Source organism: Balaenoptera physalus, assembly GCF_965194825.1.
Source record: "Balaenoptera physalus genome assembly, chromosome: 12".
In the NCBI taxonomy this organism is placed as follows: Eukaryota; Metazoa; Chordata; class Mammalia; order Artiodactyla; family Balaenopteridae; genus Balaenoptera; species Balaenoptera physalus.
The window spans coordinates 56,517,678-56,543,061 of NC_138897.1; the positions used below are offsets into that span (position 1 = coordinate 56,517,678).

Below are 25,384 nucleotides of genomic sequence, written 5' to 3' on the forward strand. Positions count from 1 at the left end.
ACATTACACTGACATAAATCTGAGGGGAAATAACTCCATTTATCTTTGGCTGGTAAAAGAATTCTTATTTGGGGAGCTTCTCTTGGCCAATTAGATACAGTTACACCTCTAAAGGGACAGTTAGAAATTTGTCAGCAGTATTAATATCGCCAGAAGGAGAATTAGAAAAAATAGGGTTTTACTGATAAATCTTAGGAACTGAATGTTACTTAAACTGCACAGAAGCTAGAAGCTGACCTTGATGATAATATGCTTTGCAACTAAAGATGAACAGCTTTCCCCCCAAAATTTCACCCCGTGAAAATCTTGCTGCTTTTTATTCTCTCTAGCTTCTGTTCAAACAAGCCTGGGCAACTGTCAAGTGATAGATCCCTTTACAAATAAAGCCACAGGACTGGGCAGGTTTAACGAGTAGCAAATACACAGAGAGCAAACCAGGATGCACATTTCAAATATGCATCTCCAGAAAAGCCACATTGGGCAGGTGACCTCTGATAATTTTGACTTGCCCAATTTCTCTGCTAACTCGGCTAATATCAATCAGCCTTGTGGTCCATAACTGTTCCAGAGCCTGTGCACTATTGATACTTTATCAGCATCATTCTGATTTCCAAACCAAATCTTGCTTCACTTAGTTACCTGTTATATTTTGTTTGGACCCACAGTGAACACGTCATGATGAGCAAGACTGTGACGAAGTGCCAAGGCCAAGCAGAGCCTGGATTATCGTGAAAGGAAAATGGTGGCTTTCTACCCACAGAGTCTACGGGCCTTACTGGAGCCTGAATGACGATGCAGATCACATGTCTCTGCGGCTCAGGACTGTCCTGTGGCTTCCATCACACTGAGGATAAAATCCATAAAATCCAAGGGCCTTACTCTAGCCTGCAAGGTACAGGATCTGAATCCTGGTTGCCCCGCCAACCTCATCTCCTGGCCGTCTCTCTCTCACTGCCATCCAGCCACTCTTGCTTTCTTACTGTCCACAAACCCATCATCACAGGGGCTTTCTCGTCTGTTTTTTCCTTGCCTTGGACCCTCATCATAATGCCACGGCTTACTCCATCTCATTGTTCATTGGTCCCCGTCCAACAGCTCCAGAAAGCCCTCCTACCACCCTCTGTAAAGAATCTACTCACTACCCATAACATGACCCTTTTATCAATGGCGTAATCTATTTCTATCTGAAATTATACTTCAGATTGATTTGTGCGCGTATTTACTGAGTGTGATGATTACCCCCACCCCTCTCCTCATATTCTCCAGGTAAAGCCTCATGAGATCGGAGCCTTTGCCAGCCTTCTTTATGGCAGTTTCCCCAGCATCCAGAGAAGGGCAGCCTCATGATGGGGCTGAATGAACAGCAAAAGAAAAGAGGAAAAGGCAAAACCCAGAAGCATACAACTTGGAAAGTCTGTTTTTGTTTTGGTTCTGGTTTGCATTTCTTGTTTATTCTTTTTTTAATAAAACTGTTTTATTAAGATAGCATTCACATACCATAAAATTCACTCATCTCAAATGTTCAATTCAACGGCTTTTAGTATGTTCACACAATTGTACAAGCATGACTGCAATTTTTGAGTGTTTTCATCACTCCTAAAAGAAACCTCATACCCTTCAACAGTCACTTCCCATTTCCCTCCCACCACCCCCTCCACAGTCCTAGGCACCCACCAAACTACCTCCTCTCTCTATAGATTATTTTCAAACTTCCACAGTACCTGTTTGAATGAGGACACGGGCAGACCCTACAGGATCCGTGGACAGCGTTCCCATAGTAACCCTCTTTGCAGCGCTCACAGTGTTCCCCGGCAGTGTTATGCTGGCAGCTCTTGGGACAGATAAAGAGTAAAATTAATAACAGCCTATTACCTTTACTGCTATTGAGATCATTGTCTTCTTAATTACTCACACAATTATAACTCAAATCTGCTGACACTACACAGTGATGTTGCTTTTGCTAACCACATGCTTCTCCTATCTAGCCAATGATTGTTGGTGCTAAAAAAAGGACGTGCCCTTCTGTTAGCTATTTGGTGTTACCATCGGGAGGCAGGATGAAATGAAGTGAGACCAGCTGGGTTCAAATCCCACTCTAACATTTAGTAGCTGTGGGATCTTGGGCAAGTCCCTTCACCTCGCTGGGCCTCAGTGTTTTTTTATAAATCAATTATTACTGGTGTGTGATTTACATACAATTCTAATTTTCTTAAAATGTACAGTTAAAATAATACCCACTTTCCAAGGTTGTTGGGGGGATTTGTGGGATCCACAGAGGAGTCTCTCAGGGGCGTCAGATGAGGGTGCTGGCAGCTTCCTTTACTTTGCTCGGCTGCCCTGACACTCTCAGAAACATCTGTTCTTTTGAACTAAGTGTTTACCTTTCCACATTAGTTTCCTTTCTTTTATAACTCCAAATGACAATTTTAAAGAAGAACTGCCTGGAGAGAGCTATTTTAGTCCTGCCTCTACTTAGTTCTGAGCTGAAAACACTGGGGAAACAAGAACGTGGAGAAACAAGAATTGCAGCGAGGCCACCTGTATCCTACGAAAAATCCCTCTGAACTCTGGTCCTTTATGGGGGCACAGGGAGAGGAGTGTAGAAGGGGGTTAGAACATGAGTTGCTTGATAAAGTCCCATAAGAATGTCTGAAATGCCCCTCAACCTCAGTTGAAAGTATCTGGCCCGGAATCTGTCTTCATCAGTCCTGCAAATTTGAGGCGTCTGCCTATCAGGTTTCCTTGTTTTACTGTGAATAAGTAAATGAGTGAATGAATGAATGAATGAATCCATATCCATTCCCACAGCATGTGCTCTTCGAACTCCATGGGACACCAAACATCTACTGGGCACGAACTAGATGCCCAACTATGCTAGGTACCAGGGATGCAAAGATGGATCAGTACCCTGACTCAGGGGTAGACAGAAGCCTGTGAACAGACATCTTCAATATAATGTGGGAAAGACGATGACAAAGGTGTGGCAGCATGTCACAAGAGCAGGAGGCGCCTCAGGGGAGGGGATGATGCCTGCGTGGGGACAGAAGGAGAGGAATGAGCTGGGTGGAGAAGCGTGGAAGGGCACCCTGGGCACATGGATCAGTGTGCACAGAACCTCAGTCCTGCAGGAGCACAGCGGCGCGTGTGGGCAATGCGAAGCAGCTGGTATTCCCCAGGGTGAAGTGCAAGGGGGCGGGATGCGGCGGGAGAGGCAGCAGCGCAGATCAAGGGGGCCCTGAGGCCGCCCGAGGAGTGTGGACATCGGGCTGTGGGCCTCAGGGGAGCCCCGGGTCAGCTGTGAGTTGCAGATAAATCATCCTGGGGGCAGGGGGAGACAGGCTCCAGCAACAGGGAATAAAAAGGAGGAAAACTGAAGAGATAGGATGAGAAGAGAAAGGGGAAGGGACTGGGAACGGAGGGGAAGATGAGGGGTGACGGGGCACAGAAGGCAGGGGAAGTGGGGAGAAAGCAGGCCAGGAGAAGAGGGAGAGGCAGGGTCTTGGTGGAGAGAAGGGAGCCCGTCATCAGAGCTCCCTCCAGCCCACAGCACCCACGGGATGCATCACCACCTCCAGCTCCCTCCCCACTGGACACACACTGCTTTACTGGCCAGGGACTGGGCTGGTTTCTTTTCACACGTCAAAGCTTATTCTTGAAACCACAGGGAGATTTGCACATGTGTGAAGGTCCCAGATTTTAAAATTGACTCTGGACCTTGAGAGGCGGAGGCCAATCTGCAGATCGTCCCATCTGCTAGTGGAAGGTGCTTGGTTTCCTCGTTTCTGTTCTTTGAGGATGAGGGCTGCATCCTCAGCTCCCACACGAGGGCCACGACGGAGAGCAGTTCCAGCACTCACTGCCTGCCATTGAGCGGCACCTGTGTGCCTGTACACGTGTGTGTACGTGTGTGCAGGTGCATGTGTGCGCACAGGTACATCCCCCCACGAGATAGCAAGCCTCCTGAGACCAGGGATTATGTCCGATGGTTTTAACCCCCAGCACTTTGCTCAGTCCCTTCCAAAAGAGCAAATACTCAGGAAGCGTTCCCTGAATGAATTGTTTCTAGAGGCTACATGGCCATTAGGGACAAGTGTAGACGGAGCTACAAAGAAAAGTGGGAAAGAAAATCTTGTTGTTTGATTAAAACATGAATTATGACTCTCACGAGTGATCTTTTCACCGGTGGCTGAACCACAGAGAAAACTCCCTTTTTTCTTTGGCAGTTTTGATAAAGTGGACTCGACATCTAGCAACGGTTTAATGACAAGATAAGTATTTTTCATGAAATTGTCTACCTGGGTTACACACATCATACAGTATGAAACACAAACTATTATATGAGATACCTAAGAGCTGGAAGACAACATCACCCAACATCTTTTATTCCTTTTGAACTTATAAGGTTAAGATCCTACAGAATATTCCATCAGGCTCTTTACAACAATTTCCTGTCCTGGCCTGTCCCGTCTTGCAGAGGAAGCAGTTCCCCGGGACATGCCGAACGCGCATAAAATAGTCTAGGAACTCAAAGAGCTGAAACACACTCTAGTTGCCTTACACAATGCAGAGGAAACCTGCGTCAGGAGAATGTATTTCCAAACAGCACAACAGAAGCGGCGGCTCTGGTTTCCTGGGGGCACTGGTGAGCTCTCCTTTCCTCGGAACTGTCCGTCCTCCCTCTAATCGGGGAGGCCCTGACCACCAGGGAGAGGACCTCTGAGGACAGGGAGGGAGCCAGCAGAACAAAAACTGTTCTGCGTCAGGATGCATGAGAAGAATCTCCCGAGAATCTAATCTTCTGTGCGAGAATTTTCTAACAGATTCCAAAAGAAGATAGTTTTCCGGTGGCTAAGTCGTAAACCACTGGGACTGCCCTCGCCTGTCTTCCCCCATAAACCCACTGCCTCGGCAGCCGTGGCGGTGAGCGAGCGTGTGCCCTCAGCCCTTCTTACCATCTCCTCCTCCTCTCATTGCTTTCTGGAGCTACCTGACAGCCATGAGGTCTCCTCTCGTGACCTCCTGTCACCCCAACAAAACTGGGGTCCAAAGTAGTAGCTCTGGTTTATTATACCCTGGCAAGAGTTAAGGCCCAGGATCTACCCACTACTATCATCTAATGAGAGAGATTTAGAATCTAAGGTATAATTGAATTGCTCAGACAGGTGTTCTCTGACGGCACATGTTAAAATGGAGGGAAAAGTGAGTGGGAAATAATTCAGCTTGGTTACCTGGAGACCCCTGCGTTCACACGGCAACCTGTGTTTAGGGTTTGGTAGGAGATGCGACATTTGATATCTCAGGGCCTAGTAGAGGGGGATGGGGAGACATAGATTGTCTGCTGGTAGCGTCAGAGCATCAATTTACTCACAATGCATATTCCCGAGCCATCCTGGCAGCGATTTGAATGTCCGTTGCAATTGCAGGGAACACACCGTCCGGTATATAAGCCTTTGTTATCCCGATAGTATCCAGGGCTACAACCCTATTTTTCAAACAGAGCGTTTAGTCAATACAGAGAAAGAAATTATCATCCAAAGCAGGTGACCATTCTGACTGTCAAGGATTCACCTTTCTATCTTCGCTCCTTTAGCTGGTATGTGGATTTCTACTTTCAAATGTGAGCCAGGTCCACTTGCTTTTTTGGTCAGTTTCTCTGTTGTTTTCACACCATGGTAGGTGTGTGTGTTGGTGCCCGCGTTGGAGACGTGTGGGGAAATCAGAGCAGGGGGAGGGGTGGGGGGGGAGTATGGAAGTAGGATGCATCTCCTCCTCCCACCAATGGTTTTGAGGGCCAGTCGGGGGGTGGAGTGCTGAAAAAGCAGAGGATCAGGACCTCAGTCCTTCGGGGGGAGGACCTCTGAGCAAATCCCTTCAAGTTCAAGTTCTCTTTGGGTAGCCAGTCCCTCTCCAAGTGTGGGTTTGGGCTGGTGGGGAGCAGTATGGGAGGAGGAGGAAAGATGCGGTTTTCACTGGGATCTATACAGCAATGGCAGAACCGGTGGGACCCTTTGACTGCCACTCACTGGTCTGTGGGCTACAGGGAACCCCAGGGAAAGCAACCAGCTTGCATCCTAGTACAGAACTCGGCAGGGATGTTTGGTTCCGACTGAACACCAAGACCCAGCCTGAGGAAGTCTCCTGAGTGCGGTCTCCTCTTGTTCAGTACTGCTTCGATTAATTCTATCTCCACTAATTGTCTCTTTCCAGTGTAACGCACGTGATTATTTTTCATGTGGATGAAAAGAATTACGGTTTTCTTTTGACGAACTGATATTTTTTTAAAAAGATTCTAGTGAAGAATGTCCCCAATAGAAAAAAAGCAAGTATTATTATACCAGCCATTAAAAATTATTTAGATTTCTGTCTTTAAAGAGAATGATAGGCATTTTCTTTATTTTGGCAGAGCCAAATGTGCACTGATTAAAGTCAGATGTTATCCCTAGTTTCTTTCATTGATCTCCTATACAGCTTTTTTTTTAAAGCATCAGGAAAAATTAATACTTCAACATAAAAGATCATCTTTTATCTAATCTCTTTAAACAGCACGTATGTCTATGAGACTCTGAGGTTACAGTCAAGGGAAATCTGCTCTCATTCATCCATGGCCTTAAAGGTCTCTAGCTGGCCAGGTTGGGGAGAGGAAGAAGCCAATGCAGTGAAGGAGAAAGAAGCTCACATCTTCCCTAGAGTGGAATATTCCAGTTGTGGCTAGAAGCTCCTTCCAAAAATGACACAATGATTCCAAATCGTACACAATAACAATACTATCATTTACAATATAATTTTCCCTTCAGCTATTAAGAACCATGTTTAGGCAAAAGAATGCATTGCAAAAACTTAGATTACTTTATGTGTTCTATGAATAGGCTTGTCTAAAGGAGAATCCAAATATGAAAGGAATGTTCTTGAGCTGAAAGCACGACTGAGAGATACATTTGAATGAAATTCAGCCAGTGGTGGTGTGATCGTATCTACAATCTCTACTAACAAGTGACAAGTGCCTTATAATTATCACCATATATCACATTACACGCTTATAAAATAATCCAATTTGGTAAAGAACAAATTATCCAAATAAATAAATATATCTGGTTTGATTATGACAACATGTCCAGTAAAAGCCTTAATTAAATATGCTTTGGGGGGTAGGATGGTCTATCCTGGCTAAAGTAAATCACCCATCTTAATTTGCTCTTTAATTAGAAACAGAAAAGTACTCTGCAAGAGTTATGCATCCTGTGACCCTCAGAACATTTGTCAGTTACTGAAATATAACCATTTTCTCACCTCTATAAGGCAAACAAACTCCAGATTTAACATAAAATGCCGTTCAACTAATTAGATTGTACTGAAGACTTATTCTAAGTGAAAATGAATGTATCCTAATATATTATTTCAGTAAAGAGGCTTTGCAACTAATCGTTTTCTTAGGTGATAATTTTTCAGGATAACTTTTCCAATAAACTTTTGTAGTACAAATGATGAAATTATGTCTCTATCAAGTTTCCAGGGCTACTTCAGCAGCCATAGGATCTATTTCTCTGTAAATATACATGTACCAGCCAGGAAGTTTAAAGACAGTGAAAGCAGAATTTATGAGTGTCTGATGTCTGGCAAATTGAAGCACGTCTGTTAGGTATTATAGAAAATTGATCTCATCACTTTCTTAAAAAGGGATTTCACTGATTCTCATGGTTAACTTTGTGGGTAGTTTCTCTCCCAAGCAGAATTCGGAAGCCTATAGGCAACAGACTCTTTTGTCCTGAGGCTTGTGTTACTCTCAAAAGGGCACAAAGTTTCATAGATATTAACATCCCACAGGCATTCAAACTCTAGCTAGCTGTCTCAGCACTTCCAGGTGGGCTGATGTTTATAGGATTTGTGGTTAACAGCTCAGGAGAGCAATCTGTCAGGCACCGTAATAAACACTGCCTGTCAACGGGATGGGGGGCCATCAGTCCTTCCTCCAGCACACCACTCCTCACTCATCACCCTAACTTAAAATATCACGGAGCTGGGAACCCTTCCCCATCCCAAACCAAAATGTAAAAGGGACGTTACCTGGCTGGGTTTAAACTCCACATAACTTGCTTGCCGTTGGCTTTGACCGGGAAGCTGAGGAAGCACTACCCTTTGCTGCTGTGAATTGTATCCCAGACACTGCCCCAGGGCTGCCCCAAAGATCCACAGCCATCCCGCGCTCCGGATGGACCCCCTCACTGCCGGAGGCATCCTGGTCTCTGGGTGTCCTGCTGGCTGCACGCGAACCTCTGCCTCTTCCTCTTATACCTGCCCTTCCTGCTCAGTGCCCAGGCCCGGCTGACTCAGGTAAGGCAGGCTGTCTGCGGCAGGAGGCCCCACCTGTAAACTTCACCCGTGAGTCAGCCTGTGAGAGAGCGCACATAACAGTCCCGTGGGGAAGCGCGCCGCTCCGTAATTCCTGCCAGGTGGGGCAGGTATCACCTTCTACCCACCTCACCCCCCAGACAGCACAGGCCGCTGTAAATCACAGGCTGAGTCATGCGCCAAGGACACGCCCTGGCAGGAGGGTGGTAATCCAGAGGTCCCTCTCTTTCCCTTGGGCTCTGAATTTCTTTTAATCGGGCTAGAAAAGAGGGAGAAGGCAGGGGGAAGAAGAATAGAAGCACCTGTGGTCTAAAAGTTACATGGCAGGAGTCCAGAGAAAACCACGGTGGGTATATTATATTTTAACCTGCAAATATATTGTATTTGCAGGTTAAAAAAGAAACTGACGTGCAGATCACCTTGGGGTTTTCTGCAATCCAGGGGTCAGGATGGAAAGTGAAGGATGTCGCTAAATCAACATCCGAGGCTTGTCTGGAATTCTCAGAATGACAATGCTTGCTATTTCCTGTTAATTGTCCTGACCACTGTGGTTTTTTTCCCTCTCTTCAGGAAGAGAACATATTTGCAGTTTGAGACATGAAATGGTTTCATTTTGCGGCACCTTTTAATCACTTGAGGACAGTCAGGTTGACTGGGCCTCAAATGAAGATCTGCTGTGAGCTGGAAACTTGGACTGCAATTTCCTTTGAATAATCAGGATACTCAGTGGGCTATAACTGTTGGGGGCGGGTGGTGGAGGGAGGCTCTGGATTAGAGAAAGGCATGAGAACCCTGGGTCAGCTACTGGGAAAGCAGTGGCCCACATACTGGGATGCCCATGGGCGGGGTCCTTCCTGCTTCCCAGAAAGTCCAGATTTCTGCAACCCCCAGGATCCACCGAGCTTCTGTGGCTTTCCGATGGATTTTGAGACATCTGTGATTTCTTTTTCATATTTAGTACCTGCAAGTGGTCCAGGTAAGATAGAAGCTAGAGCCCAGCAGAAATTTGTTCGATGGTCAGAGGGCCCCAAATCGTCCAGCAGTGCTGGGCAGCAGCCACAGGAACACCAGCCACAGGAGACCCTGGGGGGATTTTATGGTTTAGGAGCATTTCCTACCTGACATGAGTCACCTGTGTAGTCAGGGGGGCAGGCACACATCTCTACGTTCTGTGCTCGACGTCCACTTCCTGTTTCCGAGGCCTCCTCCAGCCCCACCCCGCTCAGGCTGAGTCGCTGTGTCTCGGTGAAGTAGAGGCCCCGGAGGTGCACACCTTGCAGTCTAGACAGCACCATCATCAGCTCTTCCCGAGACACGGGGGCTCCACTGCTGGTGCGTCTGAAGTTTCCCTACATGTGAAAGCAGAGAGGCAAGGTCTCCCTGTGGTAAGCTCACTCCCAGGGCCTATCAGAGACAGCCAGCCAGAAGGAATCCAATAAAGCCATTTAAAATGCATCAGGGGAAAAATAAATAAAATAAAATGCATCAGGAAAAATGCTAAAATAAGATAGGTAAGTAGACACAGTGGATTTATATTCAGAAGTCACATGTCCTGGGTTATTTCCAAGAAGGGAGAAGGCCACGAGGAAGGGGGAAGAAATGAAGGCAGGAAATAAGGAGCAATAAAATGAAATCAGATTTCCCAGTGTTAGGCTTATCGTAAAATGCACTTTTATTTGTGCAAGCAGTAACAGTGAGAAAGATACAGGAGAGAGACATGGAAACTGAATAAGTCACAGCTCAGATCATTCATTAAATGTTCATAATTATGATAGTACAATCTTTTCTTGCATACACACATTCATATTATTTTATTTTTATGATGGTAAATAACATGTAACATAAAATTTACCATCTTAACCATTTTTAACAGTAGGCTACAAGAGTGTTAATTATATTTACATCATTGTGCAACAGATCTTTAGAAGTTTATCATCTTGCAAAACTGAAACTCTGCACCTATTAAGCAATAACTCCCGTTTCCTCCACCCGCAGCCCCTGGCAACCACCATTCTCCTTTGTGTTTCTATGAATCTGAGTACTTTTTTTTTTAACATAAATTTATTTATTTTTATTTTTGGCTGTGTTGGGTCTTCGTTGCTGCGCGCGGGCTTTCTCTAGTTGCGGTGAGCGGGGACTACTCTTCATTCCGTTGCACAGGCTTCTCATTGGGTGGCTTCTCTTGTTGCAGAGCACGGGCTCTAGGCGCGCGGGCTTCAGTTGTTGTGGCTCACACGCTCTAGAGCGAAGGCTCAGTAGTTGTGGCGCACAGGCTTAGTTGCTCCACGGCATGTGGGATCTTCCCAGACCAGGGCTTTAACCCGTGTCCCCTGCCTTGGCAGGCAGATTCTTAACCACTGCGCCACCAGGGAAGCCCTGAATCTGAGTACTTTAAATACCTCATACAAGTGGAATCACACAGTATTTGTCTTTTTGTGACTTGCTTATTTCACTTAGTGTACTGTCCTCCAGTTTCATTCATGTTCTAGCATGTGACAGGATTTTCTTCATTTTGAAGGCTGGATTATATTCCAGTGTATGTACATGCCACATTTTCTTCATCCATTTACCTGTCAATAGACATTTCAGTTGCTTCTACCTTTTGGCTATCGCGAATAGTGCTGCAATGAACATGGGTGTGCAAATATCTTCAAAATCCTCTTTTCAGTTCTTTTGAACATAGAGTTGACCCTTGAAGAATGCGGGCGCCAACCTTATGAGCAGTCAAAATTCTGCGTACAACTTCACAGTTGGCTCTCCATACCTGTGGTTACAAATTCTCAAATTCAACCAACTGCAGATCATGTAGTAGTGTGCGTTTACTGGAAAAAGATTCAGCCACTTTTCTTGAATAAATGCTTTTCAGATTCCACAAGCCTTTGGTTAATTGTCAGAGTTCTAAAATAGTTGATTTTGACCATTTCTGCCGCATTGCTTTTATGGAGGAAAAACAGGTTCTTCACCATTTTTGCTGGCATCACCTCTCTCACATAAACAGAATCCCATAATAGATGGGCTTTTGTGTCTTGCTTCTTTCCCTCAGTATAATGTTTTTGAGGTTCATCCACATTGTGGAAAGTATCGATACTTTGTTCCATTTATTGCCAAATAGTATTCCGTTGTACTGGGTGGACCAGTACAGAAATGTTACAATGTGTCTGGGAGTTCAAGGTACTTGAAAAAGTATCACCTTGAAGATATATTTACTAATCCTCATGGATGTATTTAATAATATAATTGGAGCACTCTAAAGGAATAATTGTAACCATGTAGGTTTAATACAATGCTTTATAATTTGATGAGCTTTCCTTTATTTAGCTATACTATTCTTACTTCTTTTGGTGTTAGATGTTTTTGTGACTTTTCTTTTTATTCACCCCAAGCATTTGTTGGACAGTCACCAGGTCCCAGGCACTGAGGGAGGCCTGAGGAAGACAGGGAGCTACATCATAGCATTTACAGACTCACAAGAGTTTACAAAACAAGGATACTTAGGTGTAAAACAGGAGAGACAGCGGTAAGTGCCATAAAGATGGTGCAACAAAGCCCTGTGAGGATGGAGCCCTGTATATTTTATATAATTTATATTTTTAACTTAGATATCTAAATTATATTTATATAAATATAGTTAATATTTTAAATTCATAAAATAAGTCAAAAAAACAACTCTTTGAAAGGACTAAATCGTGGGACAAAAAGGCTCATCAAGAAGAATTTCATGTTTGCTTTTCCATTACCTCTACCACCTGCACTCGCCCATGATGCAGCCGGTCTGGCCGGGGGTGATTTGGCTCCTCATAGATGACGGACATGTGCTGACCCTGTTTAAAGAAACACATGAATGTGTTAGTGGCTTGGCTGGGATATTTTGAGGTTTATGATTGATCTAGGAACAAATGTCTACGGATCTGCATTACGTGAGACGCCTGATTCTAAAAAAGTAGCTGCAAAATGAACCGACTGGCAAAAGGAGTAGTAACGTGGAAATGGAATAATAAGCCCTAACATGGTTCATTTTCACAAATAGGAAACCAGGAAAATTCTCTTGACTGAAAGTGGCTTAAAAAGATGGAAACCGTTTTTTTTTTTAAATGATGCTTTGTAGTCAATGCACGAGGTGCTGGTTTCCTTACTGCCTACAGGACCGCACGGGTAGCAAGAAAGTGCTTTGGGGGGTGGGTTAGTGGGGAGGGCGGGGAGGGTAGAAGGTTGGCGGGGCTGGTGGGGCTGGCTGCATAGATAGGGAGCGGCAGGCAGAGCTGGCACATGGGGGAGGAATTAGCCCTGCAGCCCATACCCTGCAGGATCCAGCCCTGCTCACTTAGCCTCCGCATGCCCGTCCCCATTACGGTGGCTCTCGAGGGTCCAACGGGAGGGTCAACACCCACCAGCAGCACACAGAAGTACAGCTTTTCTGTTGTAGCACCAAACCCCAAAGGGTTTCATTCATTAGAGCCAGTTTTCAGAAAGAAGAGCATTATCTGCCATCACTAATTGAAAACCTTAATCTAAGAAACATGCCCATAGGCTTTTAACTTCAGTGGTTTGGAACAAAGCAGAGGAGTAAATGTTTCATGAGCCTAAATTACTTTCCATGTTTGAAGATAAATTAAGAAGAAATTTTGGTCATCACTTCTCCGTGAATTCCAACAGTCTGCATAACAATATAGGCAGTAAAATATAGGCATACTAATGGCCTGAATTTGAGATGCTCTGCAAAAATAATGAAGCTGAAATACAACATGTCATAACAGTATTTTTATCGTGGAACTATTTTTCCTTAGACTATAACTCTAAAATCTTGAGTGCTTCCTTTTCAAGTTGTTTTGCAAAGGTTCCTTTGAGAACCTTTTAAAACAACAGCTCAATACACTTGGGTGCCAGTAGAAACAAAACACAACACGGCCATGCCTGAACACAAAAAGCTACCAGAATGCAAGGCCCTCATCTGGCATGAGGCATGTGGGATTTTCCAGTCCCCTCTTATACCGTGAATGACACAAGAAAACCCTTCAGGAAGCTGGAATTGCATCGCATTAATTACGGCACAAGTTCAGGCTATGGCACCTCACCCCATGTGTGAGGTTCTGTACATTGTAGGGGATTCAATGCAGAATGTGATATCACCCCTTACCTCAAGGAAATTTTCCAGATTGCAGTTCTGGACTGTGTGCCTGGCACATAGCATGCGGGTGTCACTTCTCTTCTCAGAAAACCAAAGGGGCTCCCCACTGTCTACCTCAGGCCAAATTCCTCATCATGGCATTAAACACCCCCCTTCCTACCCTTCCGGGCTTGTTTTCAATGGCCCGGCACATGCTGATAACACAGCCAACTTGGACTGCTCACCCCTGGAGGGCTGCTCCTCTGCCTAGGTTCAACTTACTCTCTGCCTGGGAAGGGGAAGGGTGTTTCTCCTCTCACGCTCATTCTTAAAGGCGTGGCTCAAAACTAACCTTTTCCATGAAGTCTTCTGAGGGCACCAACTACATAAGCCCCCACTTGGACTCCCGCTCCCACAGAGTCTTGTCTGGACATTGTCTCAAAGGCTTACTGTTCAGTGGACTGTAGGTCTTCGGTCATTTCTCTCATCTCCCCTCCTGGTTACACTTTTTTTTGAGGACAGGGATCACCTGTCCTTTATGAGCCCAGCAATGTGACTTTGCAAACAGGGAGGTCTCAAAAACGTTTGTGAGACAAAATTGAAAGATAGAGACATAAAACAAGTTTATGATGAGGCAGTGATTGTGAGACTCCAAGTGAGAGATGGTTAAGTTCTTTGGAAGGGAAGAAAAGAGAAACCATCTGGGGCTGGGATGGTCAGGGACCAAGGATCCTGAGGAGGTGCTGCATGCTCTAAACTTCCCTTTGAGTTTCTACAAAATATTGGAAATGACTTAATCCAAACTTTCTGTAGGCCACTTATCAAGGTGTCCTAAAATTGGATTGGCACCAATTGCAAGCGCCACTCTCTGCTACTTGGGTCGCGTTCTGACACGTACGGTGAGCTGCACATCTGGCTTCTTTTCCAGAAGAACCATGTCACCAGGCAGTCCAAAGGACTTGATTTGGTAGGTTAGGTAGCCACCATATGAGGAAACCTGAAATTGAAACAGTAGGATTAATAGCACAAGCATTAAAAGAGACCACGGCAACACTAACTCATCTACAAAGTACACTGGCACATAGATCTGGAAAGATACACAATCAGCCTGTTAACAATGGTCATTTCTACTGAGTGGAATTGAAGATGGTATTTTAACTTTCTACTTTATACCATGTTATATCAAGTAAGATGTTTAATACGAACGTGATTGAGTTTTACAAGCAAGAAGATACTTCTGTTAAAAAGAAAAACAGTCACGCAGAAACAAATAAGATCCTTTTATTCTAGATGATGACTAAACCAAAATGTCTATTTAATCCACAGCTATTCTAAGAAATCTAGGCCATTGCTTTCCTATTTAATGGAGAGACTTGGTTAATATCTATCAGTTACAAAATGAACCTCTAAAAATAAATTGTCAAAAAAAAAACTTCCCCTGAGGGCAGACGGTGAATATCTCCTAAGTGATTCTGCATTCTCCTGGATGCATAAGCCACGTTCGCCTGCACCACCAGGTATACGGGCCTCCTCTCAGTGCTGCCTCCGCAGCATGATGGTGGTGGAAACGTGGAGGTGAATGATCATGGGTTTTTTTAGACAGCGACTTCACCTCTGGTCCTGATATCTCCCACCCTTAAAGTGAAAACTGATCAAGAAGGAAGGAGTGACCGAAGGATGGAAATCAGAGGCAACATCGTCTCAGGGAAGGCAGACAAAATACCGTTACTGGAGATGCAGATAAGCTGGAGCAGGGAGGAGAGGCAGCCCTTCGGGGCTCCCAATCCACTGAAGTTCTTCCCTAGAATCTACAGCCTACACAGCTTCACAGAGTTATGACCTTAGAATCTGGAAGTATTCCAAGGTAACATCTTGAATCATCTTACTGAGATTAAGTATTGCCTTTTTGATGGGCTGAGAAGGTTAAAAATATGTCTACATATTCTTTGATATTCTTGCTTTCAAGAGGTGAGCTTAATTCTCCTCTCAGAGTGTGGGTTGGGCTTTGTGACTGGGTTCTAATGAACAGAATAGGTTAGAAGTGAGGGTGTGTCATTTCTGAAATGAAGTTACAAAAATGTTGTTCTCCCTCCCTGTCTCTCTCTCTCTTTCTCTCTCCTCTACCCTCCCACCCACCTCTTTCCCTCTCTCTCATTTGCTTTGGAGGAAGCCAGCTGCCATGTCATGAGGACCCTCAGGCAGCCTATGGTGGGGCCTCACGTGAATAGGAACTGAGGCCTCTGACCACCACCCAGCCAGGAACACTGGCCTGCTGACAACCACGCCAGTGAGCTTGGAAGTGGATCCTCCAGTCCCAGATGCCTGTAGCCCTGGCTGACAGCTTGACCACAACCCCATGAGAGACCCCGAGCCATCCACTCCTGGATTCCTGATCCATGGAAACTGGGCAAGAAAATAATGGTCTGTTGCTTTAAGCTTCCAAGTTTGTGGGTCATTTGTTAGCCAGGACTAGATGACCAGTAAGTACAGGGCTCGCCATGTGGACGTGAAGAGGCATATCACGTGAGGGAGAAGTGGGGTCATATGAAAGGAGCAACATTCCCCACGCTCAGAGGTCAAAATCCATAGTCCTTCAACCTGAAGACAGAATCAGAGAGCTCAGGCTGACAAGGGCCGAATATTCAGTCATTGTAGATGTGAGACTATGGCATCGCCTGGGCTGGGCTCTGTGAAATCCACCCCTTCTCCAAAGCTCTATCCTGGGCCACCAGGTGCATATGTCACCTGAGGATGTTTCTATGGGATGCTCACACATCTGCCCGTATAAATGAGTGTAGGTGGTCAGATCCTGGAATAATAATTTACGCAGCAAAGGAAAAGGAACTCCTTTATAAGCTCCCCAAGGAGCGTCGAACCACACGTGACTCCCAGTCTCCCAGTTTATCCCTCTTCTCCCCCTTCCCCCCTTGGTAACCATAAGTTTGTTTTTACATCTGTGACATACACACACTACTACATATAAAATAGATAACTAATAAAGACTTACTGTACAGCACAGGGAACTCTATTCAATACTCTGTAATGACCTATATGGGAAAAGAATCTAAAAAAAGAGTGGGTATATATATATGCATAACTGATCCACTCTGCTGTACACCTGAAACTAACACAACATTGTAAATCAACTATACCTCAATAAAAATTTTTAAAAAAGAAATAAAATGTATTCATAACCACACGTGACTCTACTAATGAAAGCCATGCTGTCACTGGATCCTGTGCTTCTTTTAATGAGCTCATGAGTCACTTCTCAGCTTTTGTTTTCCTGACAAGGGGCCCTTCTTCTGCTTTAAAACAAAGAATTCTCAGCATTGGCATTTAAAAGCATACATGTGCCATTCGCGGCAGATATTATTTAAATGGTTATTTCCCCAGAGGAAAATTCTTTGGCATTAAGTGAAAATCAGGGAGAACCTGGTGCAGGATTTCCTTTGCTGGTGAGCAACCATGTGGGCCCCTGAGGCCCGTACACCCTCAGCCTCTCCATCTTCTGCATTTGTGATTAACCGAAGTTCTTCAGTTTTAGTAACCTGAACTTCCGGAACCTTCCTTCCAGACATCCAGTAAATGATGCCCGTGCAGTGATGGAGGAGGTCCAGCAAGAGCGCGGGAGGACAGCAGGACACGGTTACCTTGTCCCCCAGGTAGGAAGCAGGGGCGACCCACGACGCGCTGTGAACCGTTGAGGGCAGCTCCTGGAGGTCGGCCACCACGCTGCTGCTGCCCGGGTTGAAGGAGACGGGGATGTCCACTCCGTCCGCTGTCTCCAGGCGCCAGCCCATCATATCCACAAACTGAAACACAGAGGCAACGGATGGAAACGTGTGCCCATGGCGTCTCTGGCGATGGTTGAATTATGCAGAGTAGAAAGAGCTGTGGGGCAGCCAACTTACTTCAAAGGCTTCCCTCCGGTATCTCCTCTCGTGTCTGACTCCAGTGAGGGGGCCCACTCCCACTCAGCCCCCACCTGACCCACCGCAACTAGGAATTCTCAAAGGGTAGTGACCAGATGCACGTGGGACTTATCCTTGTAGCCCAGCACGCATCCTGGTTCCTGACATTTAGTAGGTGTTCAATAAATATTCAAATAATACACAAATAAGGGTGTGAATAATAACTAGGACTGTGGGCACATTTTAATGGTGAGCTCCTTAGAAAATGTGATGTAGAATACAGTGGACTGCGGTCATTATTCTTCTCTAAATGGAGCATCAAAATTATTATTATTTTTAAATATTTATTTACTTATTGGGCTGTGTTGGGTCTTAAGTTGCGGCAGGCAGGATCTTTAGTTGCAGCATGAGAACTCTTAGTTGTGGCATGTGGGATCTAGTTCCCTGACCAGGGATCGAACCCAGGCCCCCTGCATTGGGAGCATGGAGTCTTAGCCACTGGACCACCAGGGAAGTCCCAAGGAGCATCAAAATTAAATATTCCCCAGATCACAAAGGAAGCCAGGAGTTAAACTATGAGGGGAAGAAAAAGAAGGAACTGACAAGGCATAGATTCAGAATAATGCTTCCGGGTTCCCCTGAGGGTAAGCAGAGGAGACTTCAGGGTAGATTTACAAACTAATTTTTTTTTTTTTCCAATTACAAGCCTGCATTCCTTTCAGGAGGCAGGCAATAAAATAGAGAAAATAATCTCTTTGAGTACTTGTTGGACATTAAGACATGTCACACAAGAAAGCAAGCATGAGACTAGTGGTTCATGGAATCATGAAGGCAACAAAAGTTTTAGTTTCCTGGAGTTAATTTTAAAAGTGGCTAAAGACAAGATGTGGTTAAAACAGGTGAGAAGGAAAGTAAAACAGGAAGATAAGCAGATAAGAAGAAACGAGGGGCAAGAACAACTAACTCCATTTATTTAATGAGTTTTTATTGAGCATCTACTATGTTCCAGATCCTGCTCAAGGCACTGGGATTGTATCAAGCAGCCTACATGTGACTGGTGGAGAAAATAGATACGTAATAAACAACCTTTAGAACTGTGACACATGCTATGAAGTACACAGAGAAGGGTGAAGCTACAGAGTGAAGGATGGCATCTCTAAGCACTTGAGACACTTGAGCAGAGAGCTGATGAACTGAGGGACATGAGGACATCTGGGGACAGAACACTGCAGGCTGAGGACCAGCGAGCACAACGCTTAACATTCTAACCAAGCAAGATGCTACAAACCCCACAACCCTTCACGTTTCATGCCAATGCATTACTTCCTCATTTGGAAGTACTAAATGAAAACAAAAGGAGTCTAATGCCCTGCCTACCTTAGCTCTTCTCTTATGCGAGCTGTGACAACGATGACTGACTCCGAAACAAAAGCACCTGGTACAACCTTTGGGGTTCGCTGGGTCCAGGTAGAATGACCCTTCCTGACACACGTTACATTCTGTACCTTCCACATTTTCCTATTGAAGAAAAACATGAAACGAGAGATCATTCCTTCTAAAGGTTCTCTGATTGAAGAGAGCTACGTGCACAAATTAAGTATCAACATAAAATGATAGAACATGGATGCTAAAAAAGCATCCAAAGTTACACGGCTGTTAAGCTTTTTACCACATTAATGATTTAAACTTTTATACCATGTACAAATGGAAGAGAGGATTTCCTAAATTTCATAAGATGCCCCTTGGCAACCTGAAGGTAGAGAAAGAGCACCAGAAGGATTCACAATATGGGGGGGACAGGTTCATCCCACTTACTACCACTTTAGAACATCCACTGGGACTCGGGAGCTCTCCTACACCCTGCAGAACGCCTTGGAGAGAGATGATTAACCTGGGGTGCATGGGACAGGAATAGGCTTCAGGGGAACCCACATACCTCTTGAAATTATGACAAACGTTTGTGTCAATTTTTCTGAAGACAGTATATATCTGTCATCAGATTCTTAAGGAGGTCTGTGGCCTCTTCAAAGGACAAGAGCAGTGTGGGGGCGGGGGGGAGGTCTTCGCTTCTATTTCTATCCAATGAGAATGACTAGAAAATGCCATAGTCTTTATGGAAATCTATCTTGGGTCAACCCCATTTCCCACTGATTTTTATACAATGACTCAGCATGAAGACCCTCCACAATGGTCAGTGGCCGACCTCTCCAGTGTTGCACATTCTGTCTTACCTTGCAGAGACAAGACCCTGTCCGCATGTCACAGGCTGCTGGCTCAGTCCCATCTCTGTTGCATTGGCAGGGGAGGCACTCAGGGAAGCGGTAGAAGCCGGAAGCACACCGGTCACACTGCCGCCCTGTGATTCTGGGCTTGCATCTGTACTTAAGCAAAGGAAGCAAACGTCCTCGTCATCTTTCTACACACACTTCTAGAGCCGACCTGCACTGCCGCAGAGCAGTTGCTGTATGAAGCCAGTTAAATAGACACAGGGCCTGTCCACGGGGTGCTAGCGTCCAAGGCAGAATGGAGAGAAGCGGATACAAGGCACTCACACAAAATAGCTCAAGGTGACCGTCATCCTGATGATGAAAGGGGTCAAAAGATACACACTTGCAGTTATAAAATTAACAGGTCCTGGGATGTCATGTACAGCATGGTGACTATAGTTAATAACACCGCATTGCATATTTGAAAGTTGGTAAGAGAGTAAATCTTAAAAATACTTATCATGAGAAAAAAAATTTTGTTAACTATGTACGGTGACAGGTGCTATCTAGACTTACCATGGTGATCATTTCACAATGTACGCAAATATCGAATCATTATGTATACACCTGAAACTAATATAATGTTACATGTCAGTTATACCTTAATTAAAAAGAAAACAATGACCATCATTGACGTGATTCCAAGGGCCAGGCTTGGTACTAGGCTCTGGGGTGCACAGAAGGACACAGTCCCTGGGCCTGAGAGCTCTTAAGATAAGTGTTGAGGTGGAAATGTGAACGATATACACACAGGATCTAAACAGGGGTTAGAGGGCCAGCTCGGACCCAGCACCCCTGGGGGAGGTGATGCCTGAGCTGAGTGTAAAAGGCCAAGTGTCCCGGGGTAGGAGGTGGGGCAGGCGTCCCAGACAGCAGGAACGGGGGGACACGGCTTGGCATGTGCAGGGAACGCAGCGGGTTCTCCTGGAGCAGGGGTATGAGCAGGGATGCTGCACCACGAGCCTGGAGAGGCGGGAGGGGGCCGGCTCATGTGGACGGAGGTGCTGGCCATTGTGACACTGTCCCGGGGCCCTGGAGCGCGGGGCTGAGCCCTGCACACTGAAGGCGGACTGGCCAGAGTTCCACCCCAGCTCTCACATGTATTAGAGACAGCGTCTCAGCAAGTTATCCAACTTCTCAAGGCCTTGCTTTCTCGTCTGCGGGAGCCGGGAAGCAGTAGCCGCTGCCTCCCAGGACCACCGTCATCTTGAAAAGCTTTCAGAGAGGAAGGAGGGCGGTTGGCTGTGTGTGAAGGACTGAGCTGAGATCGGTTCCACAGCAGGTAGATGAGGCGGCCGAACGAGGGCAGAGGTACTCAGTATGGATGGGGGGATGGGTTCCAAACTATCCTAGGGTGCCGATGCTGGGGCTCGCCGTGGTCTGGGTGAGGGGACAGAAGGCAAGGAGGCCCCCCAGTGGTCTGGCTGGACAGTGGAGCAGGGAGGGAGGAGGGAAATGGCCTGAGTGGGGCTGGGCTCCAAGGAGGCTCCAGGGAGCTCTGAGCACAAGAGTGGCTGAGAAAACACTAGAGGCTTCTCAGGGCTGAGAAGCCCAACACCCGAGAGGTGAGGAGAGGAAGAGGCAGCTTGGTCACTGAGCTCCACAGCTGAAGCCTGATGGAACTACATACTGATTTTTTTCTTGTCAGTCCCAAGAAAGTATTAGGAAATCTGCTTTCTATTAGACTGTTAGGAGTATAATCTGATTTGAAATATTTTATCGTTAACTTGCTACCAAATGTAAGCTATCACCTATCTCACATGAGGATAATGAAGATATGGTATCTATATACAATGGAATACTACTCAGCCATAAAAAGGAATGAAATCTTGTCATCTGCAGCAACATGGATGGACTTGGAGAGCGTTCTGCTAAGTGAAATAAGTCAGACAGAGAAATGCAAATACTGTATCATCTCACTTATATATGGAATCTAAAAAATACAACAAACTAGTGAATATAACAAAAAAGAAGCAGACTCCCAGGTGTAGAGAACAAACTGGTGGCTATCAGTGGGGAGAGGGAAGCGGGGGAGTAAGTGGTACAAACTATTATGTATAAAATAAGCTGTAAGGATATATTGTACAACACAGGAAATATAGCCAATATTTTATAGTAACTGTAAGTGGAGTATAACCTTTAAAAATTGTGAATCACTATATTGTACACCTGTGTTTATATCATATCATGCATCAACTATACTTCAATTTAAAAAATAATCTCACCCCAGGGACCATCCCCAAAAAAGACAAATATAACTTTATATCCCAGTAAGTTTGCCTTTGGCAAATATCTGCTTATAATTAAGTAAAGAATTCTGTACGTGATTAAGAATACAAACTTGGGACCAGGTGGCCTAGGTTTGAATCCCAACTCTGCTACTTACAGGAAGCTCGAGCAATTAATCTCTTTACAACTGACTTTCCTCATCTGTAAAAGTAGCTCATAATACCCACTTCATAGGATTACCGTGAGAATTAAATAAAATAAAAATCTAAAAACCTTAGAAGAGTGCCGTGCACACATAAGTATTTGCTATCATTACTCCTGTTATGGTATCAGCTAAGGGGAGCAGATGTGTTTCCCTTTATCCCACTCACCACACCTAAAAAGACAAAATCACTTTTACCTGCAAGGCCTGCTGATAAGGTCAAATGTCATTCAGCACAGCCCCACCCCCTCATCTCCCTCCCTACCTGATACCTGCAGAGACTGTTTCCGTGAGGAAGAAAAGTATTCTCCAAATCACACCTCTAGTGCTTTAGGCGAAAGGTGGAAGCAGTCTGCTTGGAGCGATTGCTGCAAACTCTGGACTGCAAACTCTGGAAGAGGTCAGGGACCCTCTGGGAAGCTGGAGAAACTATGGGCCATCTTCTCAGAAAAGTACTTCCACCCACTCACAGGTTACATCACCTCTCTCTCTCTCTCGCTCTTTCTAGCACACACAATTTTGTTCCTAGGCCCAGGTTAAGAACACCTACTCTCTTCTTGTGAATCCCAAACTAAATGCAATCACGGGCCAGCAGAAAATTGACTGTTCCCAGATGACTCCCTATTTCTGGAGCACAAGAACTCTGGTGGGTGAGAGATGGGAAGGGAGAGTACAGATAACCCCTCCAAATAAAATTGCCTGGAAGAAGAAACCTAGATCAGAGGAGGAACTTTGGCAATGACCCGACTTAGCCTGGGCGTTCCCTGCTCCTCCCACCTGGCAGTGAGGAAAAGGATGCCGTGCACGGCGCTCTTGTCACAAAGTGCCATCCAGGCAGCCTGTCTTCCTGAAGTCCAGGATGCTTCTTTCAGCAAACACACAGGGCTGCTGGCCAACAGGTGCCTTCACGGAAGGCTGGTGCCCACGAGCCTCTCACACCCTGAGTGCCTCCGGGGGACAAGTGACCCTGAGCGTTGACCTGGACCCGGGCCTTGAAGGTGAGGACAGGCAGACGGGAGCCTCTTTCTTATATTTTCACTTCATTGGAAAAGAAAGGAAGGGGAATATTATGCAGGGTGGACAGCTGCACAAGCCGCTTGTCGAGACCAGGAGAAACGTCTGCCTGTTTATTTCAGGGCATCCGTGGGATGACGTGGTGGGAGGGAGAGCTGGGCAGAGAGGGTGTAACCGCGCCGGTAACGTGGGATGAAGCGCTGAGCCTCACCCAGCACGTAGGTAGCAACTGAGCACAGAAGAGCGGATAGAAAAAAGCAGAAAGCTGAACACAGTGATAGCAGCAGTGGCCTGGGAGCTGAACCCAAGGACCCCGGGTGGGACTGACGGGCAAGGGTTCACCACAACATGGAAAATACGATGTCTGGATTCTGTGTAATGCAACGCCGAGAGCATTGAACACGTGAATCCTGTGCAAAAACAGGCAACCAAAGGAGTTTCGGGTGGTGCCATGACAACAGGGAATAAAAAGGAAACTTCCTCCTCAAAGTCTGGCTGAATGCCTTTTAAAAATGACCTGAAGTCAGCCTGACCTTGCACACTCCTCCAGGGAGACGCTGTGCTACCGGAGGCGCTGCCCTTCCTGCAACGGCAAGAAGGTTCCAGTTGCTGCTGCCAGGAGGTGCAGAGTAGCAGCACCGGGGATGCGGGTCAAGTGAAGTCATCTCCGTGGCAATGAGCTCAGGGCCAAACATTGTGCAATGACACCCGCACGTGTGTGGGTACTCGTGTGTCTCGCAGGTCACCAGAAAGTCAGGCATTAGGGTGAACTCTACCCTTTGCTCATTAAATACCACGGGTCCCTTAATATTGTATTCCATTCAAGTCCAGTTTTAATCTAGAATCCAAAGTCTACCTTATATTCGTTCATTTATTCATCCTATAATTACTGAGTGCCTTCTACTGATAGATACACATCCTCGTTTTAGGGGACACGGGAGGGAGGGGAAAAAGTAGAATAAGCCAGTCTTGACCTTCGTGCATTTTCACTGAGGACATGGGACACAGAGATGCAGAAAGTTAGGTAATCACGTGAGAGATGGGACGGCTAAGCTTAGAACTAGCTTTCGGCAATGTGATGACAAGGGTACCTCTGTGGGCTTGCAGCGGCTTCATGCCTTCTTTGCATTTGTACCTTTCATACAGAATCCTTGAAGGATGTGGATAATTTGGGGGTAACAGAAGAGGGGAAAGGAGAACTGATAACTGAAGAACTGAACTTGGGCAAATAGCGTTTAGAGAAAGTGAGAAAAACCAGAGAAGCTGAAAAAAGGCTTAAGTTAGGGTAAGTGGGGGCCAGATCACCACGGAAAGCTGGTCTTTATTTTCTCAGACAGTGGAGACTTGAGGAAGGTTCTTATGCAAAGAGTAATGTGATGGACGTGGTGCCAGTCAGAGCCACTTCCACTCCCCAGCAGCCTGCACACAGTATGGTGGCACTCATGATGCTGCACTGTCGTTATTGATTAGTAGAGGTTCCCCTACCAGACCATGACCTCTCGTTAGCAGGCATGTGTGCCTTCGGCACGAAGCACAGCACCCAAACTGGAGCAGGCGCTGGATATGGTTTCAGTCATAAAACATACTAACTGATAAAGTAGAATTTAAAGCCAAAAAAAAAAAAAAAAATCACAGGGACTGAAGAAAATGTTTCGTCCTAGTTTTTAAAAAACCCCACACACCAAGAAGATGAAATCATAAACATATGTGCATTTATCAACATTCTCTATGCACTAATAACAAAATTATGGAGAAAATCGATTTTTAAATCCCAGTATAATTGTGTACTAGCATATTCCCCTTCAATTAAGGAGAAAGGAAGGAAGGAAGGAAGGAAGGGAGGAAGGAAGGAAGGAAGGAAGGAAGGAAGGAAAGAAAGGTGAAGGGAGGAAGGAAGGAAGGAAGGAAGCCAGGAAAAGGAAGGTCAGTTCGGAGACTAAGATCATTCACACAGGAAGTGGTAAAAAAGGACTTCACCAGGTGGAAGTACCTGCAGGGGGCCATCGAAGGAAGGGGGATAATACACACTTTGTTAGAAGTTGACACCTGAGTGACTGTAGGAAAAAGGAATTGACTCTAAGGTGATGCTGAGATTTCAGGCTTTGGGGACCGGGGGGAGGCTGTCACCAATATGTAGAATTTTTTAAAAAAATTCAAAGAGAGGAATGGCCTGAAAGGCAAGACAATGGCAAGGGTTTCAGATATGGACTCAGTGTAGAATTTAGGAGTTGAGAGGGCCCTTAAAGATCATCTAATCTAACACTTCATTATACATGTGAGGGCACAGGAGCTCAAAGAGGTCAGGGGA

The 25,384-nt window shown here is 45.6% G+C and overlaps 1 protein-coding gene across 3 annotated transcripts in view; it reads right to left on the reverse strand.

The window, feature by feature from the left end:
• LAMA3 (laminin subunit alpha 3) overlaps positions 1 to 25,384 on the reverse strand; it is a 243,722-nt gene that overhangs the window by 66,336 nt on the left and 152,002 nt on the right. For 2 of the 3 annotated variants that reach the window (XM_082418551.1, XM_082418549.1), the window contains 8 exons: positions 19,596 to 19,740; positions 18,742 to 18,882; positions 17,104 to 17,265; positions 14,349 to 14,447; positions 12,084 to 12,167; positions 9,465 to 9,695; positions 5,369 to 5,482; positions 1,722 to 1,831 (listed from right to left, as the gene is read on the reverse strand). In XM_082418551.1, coding sequence (XP_082274677.1) covers positions 1,722 to 1,831; positions 5,369 to 5,482; positions 9,465 to 9,695; positions 12,084 to 12,167; positions 14,349 to 14,447; positions 17,104 to 17,265; positions 18,742 to 18,882; positions 19,596 to 19,740 — 1,086 coding nt within the window. Of the gene's footprint in view, positions 1 to 1,721; positions 1,832 to 5,368; positions 5,483 to 8,061; positions 8,421 to 9,464; positions 9,696 to 12,083; positions 12,168 to 14,348; positions 14,448 to 17,103; positions 17,266 to 18,741; positions 18,883 to 19,595; positions 19,741 to 25,384 lie in introns of those variants that run through there. The other variant, XM_082418550.1, reaches the window with a different exon arrangement.